Source organism: Panthera leo, chromosome D4 (assembly GCF_018350215.1).
Source record: "Panthera leo isolate Ple1 chromosome D4, P.leo_Ple1_pat1.1, whole genome shotgun sequence".
Classification (NCBI taxonomy): Eukaryota; Metazoa; Chordata; class Mammalia; order Carnivora; family Felidae; genus Panthera; species Panthera leo.
Genome location: NC_056691.1, coordinates 71,740,549 through 71,762,869, shown reverse-complemented (window position 1 = coordinate 71,762,869; position 22,321 = coordinate 71,740,549). Strand labels below are relative to the sequence as shown.

General features: G+C 38.2%; 1 protein-coding gene and 1 long non-coding RNA gene across 2 annotated transcripts; both read right to left on the bottom strand.

Annotated features, from left to right (window-relative positions):
- Positions 1-2,247: 2,247 nt before the first annotated feature.
- On the bottom strand, positions 2,248-22,029 carry LOC122204701 (dnaJ homolog subfamily C member 25). The gene is made up of 4 exons (XM_042912297.1): positions 21,623-22,029; positions 8,737-8,889; positions 5,974-6,444; positions 2,248-3,466 (listed from the first exon to the last, which is right to left on the bottom strand). The coding sequence occupies exons 1-4, from the start codon at positions 21,953-21,955 to the stop codon at positions 3,344-3,346; spliced, it is 1,080 nt and encodes a 359-aa protein (XP_042768231.1). The 5' UTR covers positions 21,956-22,029; the 3' UTR covers positions 2,248-3,343.
- LOC122204703 lies at positions 18,331-21,172 on the bottom strand. The gene is made up of 3 exons (XR_006195750.1): positions 20,731-21,172; positions 19,814-19,967; positions 18,331-19,054 (listed from the first exon to the last, which is right to left on the bottom strand). It is a non-coding gene; the product is annotated as an uncharacterized LOC122204703 (long non-coding RNA).
- Positions 22,030-22,321: the final 292 nt, after the last annotated feature.

Genomic DNA, 22,321 nt, shown 5'->3' with positions numbered 1-22,321 from the left:
TCTCAAAGTAAATGAATTATGATTTTCTAAACATAAACTCAATAGTACTAAAATACTTGTTAATTCTCTCAACTATTTTTTCATGTGACACTTAAAAATCCTACCTAACAATCATAGTTTTTAAGATAATACACATGGTACCTACCTAATAGATATGCTCTGAAACAGCAACTTATGATTGGTAGAACTTGGAGAATTCATAAAGAAATAAGACCACTGAGGAAAGGGTTAGTAGTGGAATCTGTTATGAAGATATTTGACATGAATATAATCCTAAGAATAATTTTAGCACAGACCTCAAAAGTATATGAAGTGATAGCAATGAATAGCTATGCACTATAGACACGTAAACGTCCATCAAAAAGAAATGGTTATACCCTTAAAATGAAGCATAAGGAAAAATTTCTAACTACTGAGGTGGGATCCTCTACCCAGGATTCTTCTCCAGATGGTTTTAAAATTCAGAAGCTTTTGTGGGTTTTTTGGTGGGGGGTGGGCAGAGTATGGAGACAATAAAGATATCCAGAGTACTTGAATAACTCTTGTAAAACAACTAATGGCTTTCTTCACTTTAGGATTTTGAAGCATAGTTCTTTTGTTGAGAGAGGAAAAGAGAAAAATCACAGTCCTTCTGTTAAGGAGAGTCCATTTATCTTCACCCATGCAATGATCCTGATTCCAAAAGAGCAACCAAACTTTTACCATGTGAGCAGGCTGGTGGGGGCAATTCCAGAAATAGTTTTCTAGAAAGCCATGGAAAATACAACAGTCTAGCAGGTACGCAAAATAATATCCAGGGGCGCCTGGGTGGGTCAGACAGTTAAGCGTCCCTTCGGCTCAGGTTCTCACAGTTCTTGAGCTCAAGCCCTGCATCAGGTTCTGTGCTGACAGCTCGGAGCCTGGAGCCTGGAGCCTGTCTCAGATTCTGTCTCCCTCTCTGCCCTTCCCCCACTCACACGGTGTCTCTCTCTCTCTCAAAAACAAATAAGCATTAAAAAATAAAAATAAAAAAAATAATATCCAACAGTTTGTATTAGCCAACCTTTATGAATGCTAACATTTCCAGTCCTTTTTTTTTTTTTTTTTAACGTTTATTTATTTTTGAGACAGAGAGAGACACAGCATGAACCGGGGAGGGGCAGAGAGAGAGGGAGACACAGAATCGGAAGCAGGCTCCAGGCTCTGAGCCATCAGCCCAGAGCCTGACGCGGGGCTTGAACTCGCAGACCGCAAGATCGTGACCTGAGCTGAAGTCGGACACTTAACCGACTGAGCCACCCAGGCGCCCCTCCAGTCCTTTTATTATTCCTTAGTACTAGGTAAAAAGTACCTAGAATACCACATGTTTCTTTGAAATTTTAACAGAGGGTTAAGTACCTATATTTCTTTTTGGTCCCTACAACCTATGGCACATATTTCTGTTCTTAGATGATAAACACTATTGTGTGTTAAATATAATAATGAATTCTAAGACAGGAGGTCGCTAACTGCAGATAACCTCAGCATCTCTGAAAGACATTTATCTGTGGTTGGGCATTTTTGAGGTTTGAAACATAGTTACCTATAATTTAGCTCTGTAATTTCTCCACCCTCCTAAAAATGAATACATGTATGAACCACTTTTATCTGAACACTTTTATCTAAAGTTTACAAAAATATAAATATTTCAGAATTTTAGAACTGTAAAAGGATCCTACTGATAGCTAGTTAAGCTCCTCCCCCAATTTTCCATTTAATGAGGCAACTGAGGCCCTCACTCATAGGTTAAACGACTGACAAGGATAAAACCCTTCCCTCCTTGCCTCTTTGTATATGTCACATTTAGGCTGAGCTCCTGAAAGCACTAGTTTACTTTTGCTACAGAGACTCTGCATCTCTATTATCTACACTATTCTTTTAAAACTATATGATACAAAAGCAGTTACCTTAATCTTTGATTTAAAATGTCATACCATGGGCACCTGGGTGGCTCAGTCAGTTGATTTCGGCTCAGATCATGATCTCACACTTCATGGGTTCAATCAACCCCCATGTTGGGCTCTGCGCGGACAGTGCAGAGTCTGCTTGGGATTCTGTCTCCTCTCTCTCTGCCTTCCCCTTGCTCATGCTTTCTCTCTCTCACTCTCTCTCTCTCAAAAACAAATAAACTTAAATATATATATATATATATATACATATATATATATATATATGTATATATATATATATATACACACACATAAATTAAATGTCATACCCACAAACTTGTGACGTATTGCAACCATTTTATTAATATGAAGCATTGAGATACATCCTTTAACAGGAGTATTGATTCACTACCATGATTGTGTATCGATACCCTGATGCAGTATCATACTTGCTTCAGTCAAATTATGTGTGAATTGCTTTCACTTCCACATGTATAAAACATATATATTTCATTGTTTGAAAGAACAGCACACAACCATGCACCTCCTCTTTCTGGCTTAAATGCATGTAAATACACTCATGTACACTGGATTTTTCATGGCTCAAAGACTTCATAATACATGAACAACTTTTCAGTACACTATTTCTGCTCCATCTTTTTTTTTCTTTAACTGAAGGGGTGTGGGGAGCAATACTGTGGTACAAAAGACCTTTTTACAAGGTCTCTTCTGGAAAAATGTTTGAGAATAGTTTTAGTCCTATAATGACTGTAATCAAGATCATCCTACAAGGACATGAAGGTAGATTCACTCTCCTGGAGAGTTTCTGATCTTATTAAGAATAGTACGACAGGGGGAAAATAGTATAAACACATTCTGGCAGAAGACTCTCCTAGAGAGATATTTTGAACATATTTCAATCCTAGAATGACTGTAATGAAGATGACATGACAGTTGAAATCATTTTGCTGAAGAAGTTCGTGTCTAAAGACACAGTGTATTTAAATGCTGTTGTAATTTTTTATGTTTTGTGAAAATATGAGAGGCCATGGAAGCAGAAAAAGGTAGCACTAGAACAAAGAATAAGGAAACACTTTTAAAGAATAAACACTTAACACATAAAAATTTTAAATGGTATCTAATAAATTTTCATGTCAAATATTTTAACTAAAGATACAAATTTTAAATGGCAACTAATAAATCTTCATGTCAGATCATTTAACAAAATCCACAAATAGATTATAAAAATTGAACAATCATAAATGTCTTATATATAAAGTTTTAAGGGAAAGTTTAAATTTCTACATTATTCTGTTTAATCAGATATTTGAGGAATTTTAAGTACTGCTGAGGAGCAGTTTTTACAATTCTAAAATAATTCAGCTATGAAAATAATGTCACAATTAAGGTTTGGCACAGTAGCATTCCAGCAATCCTCAGTCATCCACAAACGTTAACCGTCCAGGCCCTTCATTCTTCATCCATCTCCTGTATCGCTTCCATCTAGGGTCATTTGCCAATTTTTTCTTTAGTTCTTCCTCTTGTTCTTGTTTATAAACCTGTAAGTATAAATAACTCTAAATGACTTTACTATCCAAAGGGAAACATGTGTCATTACTTTTACAGCATATTAATATTTTTCAAATATAACTTCAGGTAAAAGTTTCCTGTGAATGTACACAGTCTTCTGAAGACCATGCATCTAAAAATACTAAGCAATTAAGCACCTTAACATTCAGGGTTAAATTAAAAAAATTTGTACAAGAACTTAGTAATTTTTGTCACCGATTTCTGTAACCTGAGAATACATTCGTTTCCTTACTGAAATCATACATCAGCTGAGTTGAAAGGGTGTAAACATTTCCTCTCCACAATTAATATCCAATATTAAAGAATCACACTATTACTTTAATACAATACTCTGAAAATTTAACTGATGACTTTCAGTATTTGTTAATGCTAATGAAGGGAAAAAAATGACCTTTTATATACACTTGTCTCCAAATTGAACTTACATCTACTTTTATCTTCGAAGAGAAGTTTTGGTTTTTCAAAATATTTTACTAAGGTTCCCAAAGAGGGCTAAATAAACCACAAAGGTATAGAACAAAGAAAATCTTCATGGATGTCAGCTGAAGCTAAATGGACAAGTTTTCATAACCAGTTTCATCAAATTGTAGAAAGAAATGATTTTACTACCAAGTTTTAGGAGGTAATGACTAAGATCACCTCATATAATTAACATATGATAATTCAGCCCAGGATAGTACTCCATGGAAAATATAGTTTTGTAAACTGGGCTGCTTACCCTACTTAAAAGAGAAAACTTTTCAAATAATTCAGGAACAAAACAGTATGTTACCTTCCATTTTTATGTTATTTACAAGCAGGCTAACTACATCTACTTGCGAAAACATTCTGGCAATTCATAGTAAGTTAAATATAATTCAGACTGGAACCCTACCTTCAGTAAAATCTATTTAGGACACCACCTATAAAAAGGAATGTTGGGGTGCCTGGGTGGTTCAGTCAGTTGAGCATCTGACTTTGGTTCAGGTCATCATCTCATGGTTCATGAATTCAAGCCCCAGTCTCATGGTTCATGAGTTCGAGCCCTGCATCGGGCTCTCTGCTGTCAGCGCAAAGCCTGCTTTGGATCCTCTGTCTCCCTCTCTCTCTGCCCCTCCTCCGCTCACGTGTGTGTAAGCATATGTTCTCTCTCAAATAAATAAATAAACTTAAAAAAAAAAAGGGAATGTTTATGAAACTAAAAAAAACCAAACACACTTCAGATTTCTTAAGAAGGTCTCACTGTATTATTTTTTTGTTTTGTTTTAAGTAAACTCTACCCAATGTGGGACTCAAACTCACAACCCTGAGATCAAGAGTCACACTGGGGCACCGGGGTGGCTCAGTCAGTTAAGCTTCAGACTTCGCCCAGGTCATGATCTCGTGGTTCGTGGGTTCTAGCTCCATGTCAGGCTCTGTGCTGACTGTGCCTCCCTCTCTCTGTGCCCTCCCCCACTTGTGCTCTGTCTCTCAAAAATAAACATTTTAAAAAAATAGGAAGAAAAAGAGCCACATGCTCCACTGCAGTGCCTGGATGGCTCAGTCACTTAAGCGTCTTTGGCTTAACTTTGGCTCAGGTCATGATCTCAGTTTGTGAGTTCAAGCCCCATGGCAGGCTCTGCACTGACAGTGCAGGCATGCTTGGGATTCTCTCTCTCCCTCTTGCTGCCCTCCCTCTTTCGTGCTCGCTTACTCTCATAAATAAATAAATAAATAAATAAATAAATAGGAAGATAAATAAGTAAATAAGTAATAAGTAAAGTTACATGTTCTACCAACTGAGCCAGCCAGGTACCCCATCACTGTGCTTTATTCTTATATTTAATAACATCAATTAATTTTACCCCAAACCTAATATAATATCATTATGATGAGATTACTAGTTCCTCTAGGACTTTAGCTAAGCAGCTGCTCACTTCAAGGTAACTAGTATAGATGACAATTATATAGCATTTATTAAACTGCCCAAAATTTAGAGGCATTTTTTTAAAAATAAAAGTTAACTTTTCATAATATATTTATTATACAGAAGATTCTGTGCTCATTTATTTTGAAATGAAGTTATTTCAACAAAATTTCCATCTCTTATTCCTTCTCTGTTTTGTTTTGTTTTTTAATCTCTGGCTAAGTTTACATGACTGAAAGAAAATTTGGGGAAGAACAAATTTTAATTAGAGCAATTAACAGAAAGTTGTTGTGACACCCTTGCAAACATAAATATTATCCCACTGCAGTTTAACACAACAAATTAGACCCTTCTTAAGATTTTCAGCATGAGTCAATTAAAGTATTTGAAGTTCATCTTTTAAGACAAATTACAGGTTAAAAACCCATTGTCCCACTACCAAATATAGTCACACTTCCAATAAAAACTGGATCTTTATTATTTAAATCTTGGATTTCAGAAATTGGAGTGCATTTCTGTGATCCGTTCTCATACACCAAATTTTAACTTCAAAAGTAAGATAACACTAAAATCCCAGCAGAGAGTACTCACCTCATAATTCTCTTTTATCCAGAGCTCCCGTTTAAGAAAAGTTTCTTTCTGATGATCTTCTAGACTATCAAACTGAGACTTTGACATCTTCATGGATTTACGTATGATATATAGTCTTTCTTCTTCCCCATATTCTTTGCCTTTGATGTTAAAGTTATAGATCCACCGGCAATACCAGACTATATATGAGCACAGGTGAAAAGGTGCTAAGAGAATCTGAAACAGGAGAAGATCACATATCTGTGGCTTCTGATAGCCTCCCTTTATATCTATTTTACTTTTTATAATGTTTTTTATGATGCTCTCCTCCTTGTCACGAATTTCCTCTTTGGACTTTTTGTTTCTGCCCTTCTCTTTGGCTTTTCCAAGCAACCCCTGCTGCTTGGCAATCTCCATGGCTTGGATACGGTATTTGGGCACTGTGGCTAGGTAGCTGATTGCCTTGTCGTAGCTGTTCCACCAGCTGAAAAACTGGAATATTTAACAAAGAAAAATGGGTCATTTTTACTACCAAAATGCATCTTGGTGAACACCTTCCCCCCCTCCAAAGCCATTCTGATTAAAAATAGGGATCTCAAGGGGTGCCTGCCTGGCTGGCTTAGTCTGTAGAGCATGCAACTCTTGATCTCGGGGTCATGAGCTTGGCATAGAGCTTAACTTAATTTAAAAAAAAAAAAAAATCGGGACCACAATCATCTTTCTCTGTAAGTAAAAGATAAAATTGAATAACACCCACATGTACATGGGATCTCAGGCTAGATAAATCAAGTAAGCCCTGAGCTGGGCCAAAAAGCCATTAATTCAGACAGGAGATAACCAAGATCAGAAGATAAATCCATGGAATCACACCATAGCTTTCATTTCACATCTTTATGAAATGACTTTCCCTAGATCACTATTAAAAAAATTCTCTCTCTCTCTCTCTTTTTAAGACTGTGAGACTGTGATCTACATTCTGGAGGACGAGTTAACTGGCAAAACTAGCCAGTAAGGAACTTGTTTAAAAAAGAGATCACAGGATATAGACTCAGGCAACTATATTCATTCCCATCTCTTTCCTAAGCCATCTAGACATATCACAGCAATGCTCATTATATTCTGAAGTAAAAGATTCAAATATGTTTGAGCTTGTATTTGACTGGAAAACATCTGGGACACCTGGGTAGTTCAGTTGGTTGAGCATCTGACTTCGGCTCAGGTCATGATCTCTCTCTCTTTCTCTCAAAACTAAATAAACATTAAGCGCACACGCACGCACACACACACACACATGGACTGTGACTGTAAAACATCTAACTTATTTCGTAAATATATACAAAGTGTTTTGTTAATTGTCAGAAAAAGCCCTACTCCTCACTATTCCACACATTTCATTTGCTGTTTTACTGAATGAATATTGCAGTTACACCGATAATATCTTGAAATATTATAGTAGCAATCTATTAGGACTAAGGAAAAGAAATGTTACTAGGATATCACATTATCTAAAACACAAAGGTAAAATTATCCCTGCTTTCCCCTTTGAAGGGAAAATACTTCTGCAAAAGCGGATACATTTAAAATACACGTTAGTTTTCAACAGTATTTCTATTTGTCATACAAAGTGATTCTCATTTCTGGGAATTAAGCTGGAACAGCAGTTTTCAGACTAGCAAATTGCTTCATTCTAATCATTTGACATGTTCTTTTCTTCTAGAGAACATAACAGGTGTGGTTAGTTTAAGAATAGTAGGAAAAACTCACTTAAAGCTGAAGTTAAATTTTTGTGACATTTAGAAGAACATGAAAAGTTACTACAGCTCTTTTAATCTGTTTCAGTAGTTTTCAGCCTAAGCAAGAGTGCCCTTAGCAGGCAGTGGAAATGTGTGGGACATTTTTGGTTGTTATAGTAATGGCAAGCACTTCTGGCATTTTGTGGATAGCCACCAAGACTTACTAGTTCACATTAAGAAGTTCAGGTTTGGGGGCACCTGGGTGGCTCAGCTGGTTAAGGGTCTGACTCTGGATTTCAACCCAGGTCATGATCTCACAGTTCCTGGGTTCGAGCCCCATGTTGGGCTCTCTGCTGACAGTGTAGAGCCTGCTTGCGATTCTCTGTCTCCTGCTCTCTCAAAAATAAATAAATATTTTTTAAAAAATAAAGAAAAAGTTCAGGTTTTCCCTAAATTTAATGAGAAATCATTGAAAAGTCCTACAAAAATAATGATATGATCAGGTTAACATTCACTCTGGCTGTTGGGGGAAATACTCTAAGTGGAACAATGAGAAAAATCTATTGTTGAGTTTTTTATAGTTAAATAATGACATTCATCATTAATTTCTTGGATTTCCCATTTACAATGATTCCAATGTTATCGATTGGTTGAACAAATGAATTATTTTTCTAGTCTAAAAAAATTAGTCTCAACTGCAAGTAAAATTTTATAAGAATTTATAAGTATAAACTTTATAAGAAGGTACTTCTAGGGGCGCCTGGATGGCTTAGTCAGTTGACTGTTTGACTTTGGCTCAGGTCACGATCTTGCGGTTCATGAGTTTGAGCCCCGCGTCCGGCTCTGTGCTGACAGCTCAGAGCCTGGAGCCTGCTTTGGATTCTGTGTCTCCCTCTCTCTCTGTCCATCCCCTGCTCGCTTGCTCTCTCTCTCTCACAAATAAACATTAAAAAAAAAAAAAAAGGTACTTCTAATTCAGTTTTAATGCCCAGTACCAGGCAATGTGCACTCAAACACATACACGAAGACATGCACCTCCATTAATACCAACCTGAAACACTGAAATAGCACATACACTGACCAAAAGCACAACTCTAACATCCACTTTGGGGGCTAAGCGCCTGCTGTAGTAATGATAGTAATGGCTATAGTACTCTTCTGGGTGATCCAGCATGTAGTCATAATCTTTTCGTGTTTCTTCATCCTGTAAAATAACAAGATACTCAATTTCATAGGACATTTCATTAAATGGACTTAGTTAAGTCAAACAGATAATCTGTTAAGTCAAACAGAATTTTATAATCATGTAAGATTAATCTGAATAAAAGGACTGAAACTATCAAAATGAAAAATTTCCCACCACTCTTCAAAGGCACACATAAATTTGTTTCTAGAACTTTAATATTAGGTATAAAGCATAATAAAAGTAATCTCTCCAAATCTGTAAGTGTTGTTAGTCCTCCTGAAAAAATAAAAACATTTTAATAGCAATTAACCATGATGTTTTAGGCAGCGTTATGGTGCTAATAAGGATGTTGTCACATTCTTTTAACTTCAGAACATGTTGATACCTACTTTCAATAATTATTCATAGGAACAAATGTTTATCTCCATTATAGATATTCGCCATCATTTTCCAGCCTTGTATAGAAAGTTTTCTGTTGAAAGCAATGATTAAGACAACAAAAAGCAGACAAAGCCAGTCTGTGCCTTATAAAACTGAATTATGCTCATCTCCAAGAAACACTGATGCAGTATAATGGTAAAAAGTTTAACTTTGTGACTTCAAGTGAAATCTTTAGCCTCTCTGAGACTCACTCTTCCTCATCTGTAAAACAGAGATAATATCTACCCTTCTAATTTTACAGGGTTATTTCAAACATCAAGTGATACAACATTATAAAAAACATGTTACAAATACAGAGTATTTTACTATTATATTATCACAGCCCAGTTCATAAATAAGGTAACATATAGATCTTTCTTAATTACACAAACACGTTGAAAAAAAAAAATCACAGCATTCTGAAATGCTGCTCTGAATGTTCACAAATAAAACATTTCTTAAAACCTCTAATTTTAATCAATTTCAAATAGAGATAAATGCCAATCTCTTACTGAGCTACATAGGTTGAAGAACTCTACACAGGGTTATGATTTGCTTCTTTATCACACAGGAAACCTATTTTGTCTTTCTTTTTTTTTAAAGTAAACTCACGGTGCCTGGGTGGCTCAGTCGATTAAGCATCCGACTTCAGGTCATGATTTCACGGTTGGTGGGTTTGAGCCCCACGTCAGGCTCTGTGCTGACAGCTCAGAGCCTGGGGCCTGCTTCGAATTCTGTGTCTCCCTCTCTCTCTGCCCCTCCCCTTCTCATGCTCTGTCTCTCTCTCAAAAATAAACATTAAAAAAAAAATTAGAGTAAACTCTTCCCCCAATGTGGGGCTCAAACTCATGACCAGAGATCAAAAGTCGCTTGCTCTACCAACTGAGCTAGCCAAGTGCCCCCTATTTTGTCTTATGTCCAAAGAGTGTTAAAGAATAAAACCACAACAAATTCTTTACTCTCTGTAAGGGAGGGAGTACAACAGAAACCATTATGAAAATTAACCATCTTATTTAACCTAGAGGCTGTCTTTCTAGCATGAATTATTTAATATTCATAAAATTGTAAATTCTTAACTAAAGGCATTTCAAAATCCATACCTAGTGCTTTACCACAGATGAAGGCTCTGGGGTCTATTCAGGACCTCCTGACCCTTCCCAACATGCAGTTTCTGAGATTTGAAATGAGTTTGCTAATGGCAATATCTCCTCTGTACCCATTAAAATCATTATATGTTTTCTAATAAGAATTGTGTATTTGAGCACATTCTCAGTGACAATTCTCTTAGATTCAGTACGTTCAAACTATTTTTTACCTCTGACTAGAATCTGAAACCAAATAAACTAGTATCTAGTATAATGAAATTTAAATATATTTAAAGTCTACTCTACCACACTATTTGGAGGCCCAGTATGAGAACTGTCTGTTATTTAGAGAGGGCTGAGTTCAGGCTGTTTTTATTTTCAAATTCACTCTTTGAATGTTCTTTTCTGTTAAAAAAAAAGATTTTCTTGTGGCAATTGGCACATGCCTCAACTGTCAATCCATTATTCTTTCTATAAGGCATTATATTTTATAGCTTCTAACCTAAAAAGGGCAAAACTTTTTAGGTCATACAGATAGCTCTGAAGACTAAAACCCACATATCTTGATGTATCTCATTTTGAGTACTTTAAGGCATCTTTTAAGAATTTTTCCATTCTCCCTCTAGTTTTTGCTTTTTGGACTAATTTTATAGAAATGTTCTGCTTTTGGCCTGAAATCTTTGACTTTTCATTCAGCCTCCCAATCTTGGTAGATGCCTTTTGAGATGTGTTTCTTCAAACACAATTCTTCTTGCTCCAACTTGATTACATGTAGTAGTTTTGAAACTAACTGCCACACTGATCAGATTCCTAAAGAACTCCAGCCAGCATCATTATCTACACAGAGCCCTTTGCCCAGCCTGACTGTACTCCACCTGGTTAAAGTATACAGCACTGTCTTTGAGTGTGACTGAAATCTGCTATGTGAATGTCATAGGTCCAACAGTTATCCTCTCGTCTTTGTTCTCTTAGTGAAGGTCACAATCCATAGAATGCAGATATCCCTATTCAAACATTTCACCCAGATCTTCTACCACGGTCACCATCTTCTCACTGGTCCCTAAATTTGTGACTTACTTCATTGAGTCCTGAGCTCTTCTAATAGGATGGTCAACTAATGTTCCAGCAACCAGCCACTCCAAAATCTGAACCTTGTGTCTGGCCTCTCTGCTGCAACCAGAGCCTGTGAAGTCTATTCAGAGCCCTCTAATGAGGCCTCAAATTAATTCCTGCAAAAGGTTTCAGGATCAAGTCTGACTTCACGGGATGGTTTTCTTTTCTTTGGGGTCACCATAAATTTATGACCCCGTTTTTGTCACGATTAAAGACAAGAAAGGTTGGCCACCTCCTTGTTATAGGATTTAATCAGCCAGAATCTTTACTCTTAGGTTTATAGCTTTCTCTCCAGATTGAAGAAAATTATCTTAGGCTGAGGTATGCATAATATACCTTGGAAGGTATTCAAGGTTGGCACAAATTGGAGAGTTAGTTTTCAACAGTCTAAGTCAAAATTCTACTCTCTAGTAGCCTACAAAGTTTAGAATCAACCTAGTAAGAATACTAGGTTACCAACGATACCAGGAATACTAGCAAGGATACCTGGAATACTAGCAAAAAAGAAAAGACAAGAGGCTGAGACCCAATTGAAAGCTACAGGTACATACATATTTTAAAACCATTATATTTATTTTTTCTCCCACCATCCTGGAACTCAGTCCTCAATCTCCAGTGATTCCCTGTGGCTAGTAAGTTAAAATTTCTTGACATGCAACAAGGCCCCCATAACTAGTGCACTCTTACCTAGCAACATCTCATCACTTGCCCTCTTTTGCCCATAGCAAACATCAGATAGTAATTTCTGAAATTTGGTGTGTTCTTCCAGTACAGCATGCCCTTTCATACCTATGTCTTTGAACATATAATTCTTTCTACCTCAAATGGCCATCCCTTTCTTCCAACCTCATGAGCTCCTATTAATCCTTTAGGACACTCTTATTACATATGTGACCTATTTATTATAGCACTTATCACATTGTAATCATTCGTTTTTTCTTTTGCTTGAGTGAGAACTTCTGGAAGATAGGTAGGGTGACACATTAATCTCTGTATATCCAAGGCCTACCATAGTGCCTGGCATTCAGTAAGTGTCATTTAAAAAATGAGTAAAATTTTGTAAAGGCTCTCCCTCACTATACACAGGTCTTCATCTCACCAGGAAGGCCGGTGATTATTTCACAAAAACTTGGGCTTAGCAGAAATGACTGCTTGATTTCATAGCTTATGAAAATATGCTACTGTGGCTAAAACAGCTTAAACCTTAAAACAGTTTAATGTCTTACCTTTCAATAAGGTAGTATTTTTTCTTTCAGCAATTTTGTGGATCTTAAGGTCCCAGGGTCAGGAGATTCCAACTTCTTTCCAAAACCAAAACCTTTATACTTGTTTCTTCCTCCTCTCTGTCCTGAGCCTTGACCAGCAGGGCAATAAGCTCCTTGTTTCTAATCTCTACAGGAAAAAATGGTGCTTCTGCTGGTGTCCACTCCACTCCCAATCCTCTTGGGCATATGCAGGAGGACTGGAACAGAACCACCAATATCTAGATCAAAAGTGAACAAGAGGAAACCCACAAGCAAAGAAAGCACTGAATCCTTCCTTCTCTTATGAAAATGATCATTCCCCCCGCCCACCTCCCCAGAGGCAAAAATATATTATGTTCTTGCCCTTGAAGAAATAATGAATTGTTTGGTCTCAATATACATAAATTGCAATAATTTGTATTGCAGCCACTTATACATTAAAACTTTTCTGTTACACAGATAGTAGAAACCATTTTAGGTTGGATGTTAAAGGCCAGGAATCAATAGTATATTAAAAAAACATAGTAATATTTTTGTTCATTCTTAAGAATATATATTAATCCCATTTTAAAAGAAATACACACACACAAATGATCCTTTAAAAAAAATAACATCTGTTCCTACATTTTTATCCAGGCCATTACATCCTACTACAGAGGAAGGAAATTCACTGCTGTCAGTTTCATTTCTCTCCCTGCTTCCTGACCCCAGTCACTATGCCACTGTCTTCCCATGTCTTCTCTTCTTTCCACATGTGACCTCAACAACTTCCACGATTTGCAGTATCACCTATATACTAGTGATACTCGGATTTGCTTTTCCTGTGTCCTCCTATTTTCAAATATCTCCTAAGCATTTCCTAAATGTAACATAACTATCTCAAAACAAACATGCAAATCTGTCCCTCCGTGTCAGTTAATAGTATAGTATCACCATCTACTTGGTAACCTGAGCTTTTAAAAACCTTGGTTATTTCCAAATCAGGGGCATAATTACACGGGCATTAAGCCTGTGCTCAATTCAAAGGAGGATAAAAAGACAAATAAGATAACGTCCTGGTCTCAAGAATTCTTCCATTTAGAACAATCTAGCAAGAAAAATGCAATTTGATGTGCTAAGGAAGAAAAGACTAACTCTGCCTGAGACCACTGGTAACAGAAACCACAGCAGAGAAGAAGTAAGTACTGGATCTTGAAAAGCAAGTACAGTGTAAAATCTGTTCCAGCCACAGGTAACATCAAGTGTTGAAGTACAGAAGCATCAATGAATTTAATGGATTCAGCGAAGGTTGCACAGTAGGGAAATTTAGGAAGAAAGTATAGTAAATGTGCCCAGGAAGACAGATTTGGATAAGAACCATGGAGAGGACCTTGTATGCCATGCTGAAGTGCTAGAGTAGTATCATCTGTGCTATTCAAAAACAAAATGTTTTAAAGCATGAGAACAATACCACTAAGTAGAAGTGTTTATTTTCGAAAGCTAACTCTGACAATATTGTGCAGAATGGAATGAGGGTGCCTGGCTGGCTCAGTCCGTTAAGCATTAGACTCTTGATTTCAGCTCAGGTCGTGATCTCATGGTTCAAGAGTTCGAGCCCCATATGGGGCTCCATGCTGATGGTGCAGAGCCTGCTTGGGATTTTTTCCCTCTCTCTCTGCCCCTCTCCTACTCATGCACTCTTGCTCTCTCTCAAAATAAATAAGCTTAAAAAAAAAAAAAAAAAAAGAACAGGATATCAAGTTTAGAGAAGATGCTAGAGAAAATAGTGGAAGATTCCGAAAAAGGAAGAAAAAAATTACTGGAATCTTTTCAATTCTTGGAGCCTCCTGGGATTATCTATTCCTGAAGGAGGGTTGCACCTTTATAGGGACAGAAGTAACATGTAGAAAACTGGAAGTAATGCAGATAATTCTTCTTCACAGAAAGATAAATTGTGTCCAATGGAATACAACTGACTATTGCCTTGTCATACTGGCCAGTTTTACAGGCACTTTAGTGTTCCCTGTTCGTGAATGTGTGGCAATTTTTCTCTTTTGAACTGATTTCAATATCTTAGTGGTTCCTTCATTAATTAATTAAATAAAATCTGACAATGTTCATTTTGTGTTTATATGAGTCATAATTACATCCTCTTTTAAAACGTATGCTTTAACAAACATAACAAGATTGACTTCTCAAATGTTTAATTTTGGGTAACTATGCTACAAAATGAGACACAACTGAAAATATGAACCTAGAGAACACAGATTTTAGAGTTGTCACAGATGTAGTTGAGTTTCACCAGGAATAGATTAGAAAACAAAAAGAAAAAAGAGTACCCAAAGGATAGAACTCTAAGGAAAAGCAATGCTTAAGGTGCTGGCAGAAGAAAAGATTATAAAGACTGAAAAGAAATGACTAGAAAGACAGGTGAAAAGGGTGAGAATAACACTGAGGGTGTTTAGGGAGAACAGCTTAAAGAACTATATGATCAGCAACATCAAATGCCACAGATCACACCAGGAGGGAGAAAGGAAGAGCAGCTCTCAGATCTGACACCTAGAGCACCACTGTTCACCTGAAGAACAATTCCAGTATGTGTGCTGATACACGTCAGTCTACGGCAGCTGGAAGGAAAAGGAGATGAGGAAGTAAAGATAGCCAACAGTGAAAAAAGAAGAAAGATGTGACAGTAGCTTTGAAAGAAGCAAAATTAAGTGAAAGGAATGTGAAATGAACCAACTAAGAGATTTTCAAGTTACCAAAGAAGAATGACAAAATTCCAGAAAATGGTGGAAATGAATTCAGTCAAAAACCTCCCCGTCTTCCCTAACCCATTCTCAATATTCTCAGAATTTTCTTCCTGAGAGAAACATCAGGTTGTGTTATTTCTCCTCTTTAAAACCTCTGGTAACTATTCGATACATAAAGTTCGAATTCCTGAACATGGAATAAAGGGTTGTTCATCATCTGATCCCAAACTATGTTCCAGTCTCCTGAAACATCTCCCTACCATATGCCTGACAGGCTTCTAACCTAAAAGTAGTAGATCCTCTAAAATCTGTGAAAAATGCAATAAGGGTCTCTGTGCTGTGAATATCTCAAAATGTTCTTTTTACCCATGATAAATCTGCACAGGCTAAATTAAAATCTCAAGTGCTCAGTTTCTGGCCAGAATTCTATCAACTCAGTAGTTTTTGTGTTAATCAAAAGCTCTGATTGGGTGTTGATAACATCATGTGTCAGGTAGTAACAGAACTAAAATTAAATATATCTGGTATATAGTCAGTCTTGGCCATAAGTAGGGAATAACAGTTGAAATTAAGGGATCAGTAAAAAATAAACACTTATGGACTCACAGCAGAAATCGTGTGTGTGGTGCATAAGGTACCACACCCTTCTTCTGGGCCCATGGGAGAAATCACTATCGAACATGTCCTCCTTCCTTCTCACTAAACCCAGACAAGATCTCAAAACCTTTACAAGTGTTTCAGGGAGTCATAACCAATCAGAGTTGACATGTAAAATGAAAACTATCTGCCATCAAGCTTAATTAAGTTGGCTGTTTATCAGCATCACAACTGTATTCAAAATATACATGTTTTTTATTATTTTTATGAATACCCAATTATTATGAATGATTGATTAATCTGGATAGATGCTAGGAAAGAAAAACAATAATTCTAAGAAGTGCAGTTAATTGTTCCTCAAAACAAAGAGTACTTCAGAGAAATATAATAAAAGTGATCATTGGTGGAGAAAATACTATTATAATACCTTACCAAACTAGATCTCATTCCTGGAATGAGTCTTCCATACTCATGACTCCATGTTTTTGTTGATCAGGTTTTCCGTCTACCAAAAATATCCCTTCACTGTCAACTGTTGGTGACTGTTCTAGATCCAGATCAAAGAGTACATTCTTCTCCAATCCCCAAAGAAGAAATAATTGTGTCCTCTCAGTGCTGCAATATAACCTACACATTTTTTATTATATAACTTAAATAAATAATAACCACACAATAAGTACCTGTCTCCTTGTTATGTTAAAAGATTAAAGGCAAGAACTGTGCCTTCTTCATTGTTACTGTCTCCTCCCTCAGCGCCTCCCTCAGTACCAGTTACAGAAAGGACTGAGTAAGAGAATAAACTAAGGAAGAACAATAAACAGTCACATAAAAGGGTAGGGTGTTCAGAATCCACCCCTTATGCCCAATTCTTCATAAGTGCTAAAGCTCTGCTACACCAATTAGACTGATAGAAAACTAAAGTGTTCTTGTGACTTCCCTGCCAAGACAAGGCTAAAGTAGTAAAAGGCTCTCACTACAGATCCCCTACCTTATCAGATAACCTTCATGCCAAGATCTTTTGGCAATACTGCCAAGATCTTTTCTGTTCTTTTGTGATTTTGCAAAATGGTGTCAAATTCTATTTTCCCATTTTCTAAGTGCATTCTTTCCACCTGTTCCCTCATCTGCTTACTTCTATGCCCTCCGTATTCCATCTACTTCATCTAATTGTTATCTACATTCAAAAAGGGTTAATGTTTTCACTCAAAAAAAACAGAATTTATCCTTAGAAATAGATGTGCATTTTCTCTCATGCGGGAACTTTTCATTCATAGCCATCCAACCTACTTTATCTATACCACTCTTTAAAACTACAGTTAATTTAGGGTAAAATACCAAAGTAGGCTTGACATAACAATGTCACAATGTCAGAAATCCACTTTCAATTTCTATTCAATCCGAATCTATCTCCAAATATGAGTTTTCATTTAACAAACATTCATTATCTGATGTGCCAGACACTGGGCTAGGTTCCATGGATATACATACAAAAAGGCAAGGAGATGGTTTAGTGAAGAAAGGAGGGCTACTCCATATTTACAGTGCAGTGTGATAAGTGCTATATCCACATAAAAAGATTCAATGTTGACACAGCAAGTGAGAGTCCATTTACTTAACTTCCAAAGTCCACAAATTCCCTGAATCCCAGTAGTCGAATACACTAAATACTATTTCATTGTCTTAACTTTGCTTATATGATGAAGCAAATATAACACAGTGTGTAAAATCATAATGGTTTGAAGTCCTGCTGAGAACTGCATTTTTAAGTTATTTGAAAATGTGAACTAAGCATGACTTGATGAAAGCATCTGACCAGTGCCTTCGCCATCCACAATTACCCATCCTTCTTTTTCTGGTTTTCCTCAGTATCTCTGTGCACAGGTAGAATCTGTTGCTAAAATAACAATGACCAAGTGTGATATCTCCTGTCTTACCAACTGTATTTAAATCCTGTTAGTGTACTTATTTTTTTAGCAACCACCATCTTAAAAAGCCTCTCTCTCTCAAAGAGGTATTTATTTGACCAAGACAACTTCAGTCATAAATCCACAAGAATTCACAAATATAAGTTCCCATTTTGGTGATATATTTTATTATCAACATTCAGAGATCCTTGGTTATTAGAAGTTTTGATGGAAAACCACTATAAGCTTATAATGAAGATATAATATAGCTTCTTATATCACATATATTAAAAATATTAAGAGACTTGAACAGACTAATAATAAGAGAAATCAAAAGGTTATCAAAAAATTATGGGGGAAGAAAAAAGACTCCTAGCTCCAATGAATTTATAAGTAATCATTTCAGATTTCAAGAAAGGAAAAATTTCTTTTAGATACACTGTTTCAAGATGGAATCTACCTGTGCATTTTACAAAGCAAATATAAAATCAACTTCTTCCATATGTCAGGAATAACTGCACATGGCTATGAAGGAGGACACAGTCTTCCCAAGTCCCTCCCTCTTTCTGGCTGGCTTTGTACATAAGTACAACTCTCACAGGGTTTACTGTTATTCTTTATGGAGAAAGATACAGCGCATACCAAAACTAGCAAACAGAACAGAAGTGGTCCCAGGTAGGCATCTGCTACCTCCATGAGATGATATGTGGAATTCTAGATAGGCTTCTGCATCTCCTTATTCCAGAGCCACTGGAACCTACCAACTCCTCCCACTATTCTATCTGATCTGCTCTTAGCAAAGGCCATGTGAACCTCTTATCCCTCACAAGCCCAGATTCCAGCCTGCAGATATAACTCAAGTAGTAGTTACATCCCCATTGCCTCAAAGGGATAATTTGAAGGCTGAAGCTATCCAAATTGGATGACCCCAGTTCACTAGATCTTTGCATTACCCAGAAATGAATTCTCTGGCCGCTTACTCACAGTTTTTCATTATGACAGAAATAAAACCTGACCACCCTGTTTGTTTTTAATAACTTCCACATACAGCAAATCAAAGTCCTTTTCTTTATTCCAGGAGAGGGAATCTGCAATGAAGTTTGAAAAAGAAAGGTTTCTGGAAGTGTTCCACTTTGAAGTCCATCTCTATAACTGTAAAACTGTTTTCATAGAGCTGAGCTAGGTCTGATTTTCAGGGTCCAAACCATCCCTAGACATCCCTTTCCTCTGACAGTAACTCTGAGTGGGGCTGGGGAAACTACTGCACATTCTCTCACTCCCTCCTCCATCAGCACAACTCCAATTGTTTCCTGTTTGGAGACATTTGTAGTACTGCAAACCTCTTGTTGGAATCAAGATTAAAAGTGTTACTTTTGGGGTGCCTGGGTCACTCAGTCAGTTAAGCGTCCAACTCTTGATTTCGGCTCAGGTCACAATCTCATGGTTCATGAGTTCCAGCCCCATGTCAGGTTCCACACTGACAGTGCGGGAGCCTGCTTGGGATTCTCTCTCTCCCTCTTTCTCTCCACCTCTCCCCAACCTGCTCTTTCTCTCTAAATAAATAAATAAACTTGAAAAAAAATTACGTGTTACTTTCTCCAGACATACCAGTTTTTAGCTGCCAAAAAGTGCACAAATTATTTCATTGAGCTTTCATTAGCCAACCAATCAACCCTAAACTTTAGGGGTAAAAACTTTTAGAGGCAACCAATGCAGATCTGCCAAATCAGCTTCCAAATACGTGTCTTCAAGAAAATGGCAAGAATAGTTAAGAATCTTGGGGTTCCTCCCAGCAAGAATTTATCTACCATCTCTCATTCTTGGTTCTCGTTTACTAACATGCTCACCACTCTCATGCCAAACCATCTCCAACCCCAGCAGAAGGCAACAGCTGCCAGTGTTTCTGCTGCCCTCTCTTCTGGAAGTCCTCCATCCCTCCAGTGCTTCCTTATATGCCACCAGGTCCTTCTGCCTGTTTGTCTGGACCACTAGATTTCCTCACTGCAGAAAAACACAGATTGGGGCTTTAGATGCTGGGTTGTCCTGGATGGAGAAGTTCTTTCCCATTTTTGGGAAGTCTTTCCTCAATCACTCTATATCCTAAATAATAAGCAACTAAACCCTCTGGTATCTGCACTTTCCCCATGCCCCACTCATTCTTCAGTTAATTGCCAGTAAGAATTACAATCTCAACAATGCTAGTCATAATTCAGCAAACTCCACACACTCATTAATATGACTCCATATTATATAAACTGCTCTGGAAAGCATGAATGAAAAGCCTTTAACTCCTTGTTTCAGTATTTTCAGCTCTGGGAAGCTAATCTATAAAAATAATCCATGGTTAAATTACAGTATACCCAAAGTAGTCATTAAAAGCAGACAACATAGCAACATGGAAAACTTTGACTCCAAAAAAAAAAAAAAAAAAAGGAGAGGGGCGCCTGGGTGACTCAGTCAGTTGATCACTCCACTCTTGATTTCGGCTCAGGTCATGATCACAGGGTTGCAGGGCAGCTCAGAGCTGAGTGTGTGTGGAGCCTGCTTGAGATTCTTTCTCTCTCTCTCCCCCTCTACCCCACCCCCACCCACCGCAAACACACTCGTGATCTTCCTCTCAAATTAAAAAAAAAATATATATATATATACATATATATAAATACATATATACATATATAAATATATATACATACATATATATATATATATATATATATATATATATTTTTTTTTTTTTTTTTTTTTTAAGGCTGGAAAGAAGTACCTTACAATTGCTGTAAATTGCTGGTACATTTGCATGATGGGGCCCTTGAAGCAGTTACACTTCCATCCAATAGGAGTTACACTTGTGATTCCTTATATGGTTTGATTTTTGCAGTAGGAGAAGAGAACAGGATCAGGCTAAATCTCCCCATCCCCAAAGGACTCCATAAAGCCTTTGTCAAATGACTACACACATATTCACAAACTTTTCCTGTCAAAAATTCTCAGAGTCTTGAATCCCAAGTCATTAAGCACCTATTTACAGGTCCTATACAGTGGATTTCTCACACTTATTCAATCCTCCTAATAACCCTCTGAGGAGGTATCACGGCTTTAATTTTGCATATGAAGAAACAGCTACTGTGACATATTGAGTCACTATCCAAGGTCATACTTGGGGTGTAGGAGCCAAGAGTCAAATATCCGGTCTTCTGACTGCTTGTTCATTGTTTTGTTTTTCTAGATCCGTAAACCCACGCTAAATGGCACATTTAATACCATGCCCAGAAATCAAGTTTCTGTCATGTCAAATTGGCGCCATCACAGTCATTCAATATTGGAGACCTTTCCTGTGTTCTATCACAGATCCTGGTAATAACAACTACCTTGCTTTACAAGTGTGAGCTACACGTTTTTAAAGCGCTTTCACTAAATCCTTAGATGCCCAAAGCTTTGCAAAACTGTAACAAAAAAGGAGAGGGCTGTCCCCCAAGGCCCGAGGGGGCTCCCATCTTTGTCAATGAGCCGTATGGGTTCTTTCGCGGGCCACGTAGGAAATCGCGAACATCCTAGATAGGAGTCGTGGCGGTGGCCGCGCCCGGAGTCGGGGTCACCGAGAACCCTGCTCCGCAGGCCAGGAGTCTTCGCAACCCATCTGGTCCCCCAGACCTCACCTTAAGAGTCTCGTAGGCGGTCGCCACCAACAGGAAGGCCTCTTCGGCGCTCTGCGGCGTCAGTCCCGGGCCCTCATCGCCAGGCTCAGGCCGGTAGCGGTCGGGGTGGTAGCGCCGGGCCAGCTGGCGGTAGGCCCGCGCTATCTCCGCCTTGCCTGCCGTGCGGCTCACGCCCAGCACCTCGTAGCAGTCGCGCGTGCCGCAGTAGAGCCCCTCCACCAGGGCCCCCGCGGGCCGCACCAGCAGCAGCACCAGCAGCAGGGGCGGTAGCAGCACCAACCAGCGCCGGCCGGCAGCCCCGGCTCCCCGGCGCGGAGCGAGCGGAGCCGCCATCCCGGCCTCGGCCGCTGCTCCACCACCCCAGCACCTCTGCCGCACACCGCCGTGCGCCGGGCTCCGCCTCCCCGACCTAACTCCACATCAGCAGGCACCGCCTCCGCGCAGGCGCACTGGGCACTGCTGCGACAAGCACTCGTTTCGCGACCGTTGCTACGGGAGACGGACGCCTCATCCGCCGGGCCGCTTCCGGTATGCAGCTGTCCGCTTTCCTAGCCTCAGCTGCTGGAGGATTTGTTGTTAGACTTAAAGGATGTCTCAGTGTCGCACGTAACCAGTGTGTGCAGAGCGCTTTACGTAATGTCCACGGTACCCTTCACACGCGATCTTTTCTACAGCCTTACTTCAGCTGCGTCAGTTGGT

Excerpts from the sequence above, each read along its gene's own strand:
- LOC122204701 (XM_042912297.1), bottom strand. The coding sequence starts at position 21,955 with ATGGCGGCTCCGCTCGCTCCGCGCCGGGGAGCCGGGGCTGCCGGCCGG. Across the intron at positions 8,890-21,622 it reads CCGCCTACGAGACTCTTAAG|GATGAAGAAACACGAAAAGA; the intron begins GTGAGGTCTGGG and ends GTTATTTTACAG. Across the intron at positions 3,467-5,973 it reads GGATAAAAGAGAATTATGAG|GTTTATAAACAAGAACAAGA; the intron begins GTGAGTACTCTC and ends TTATACTTACAG.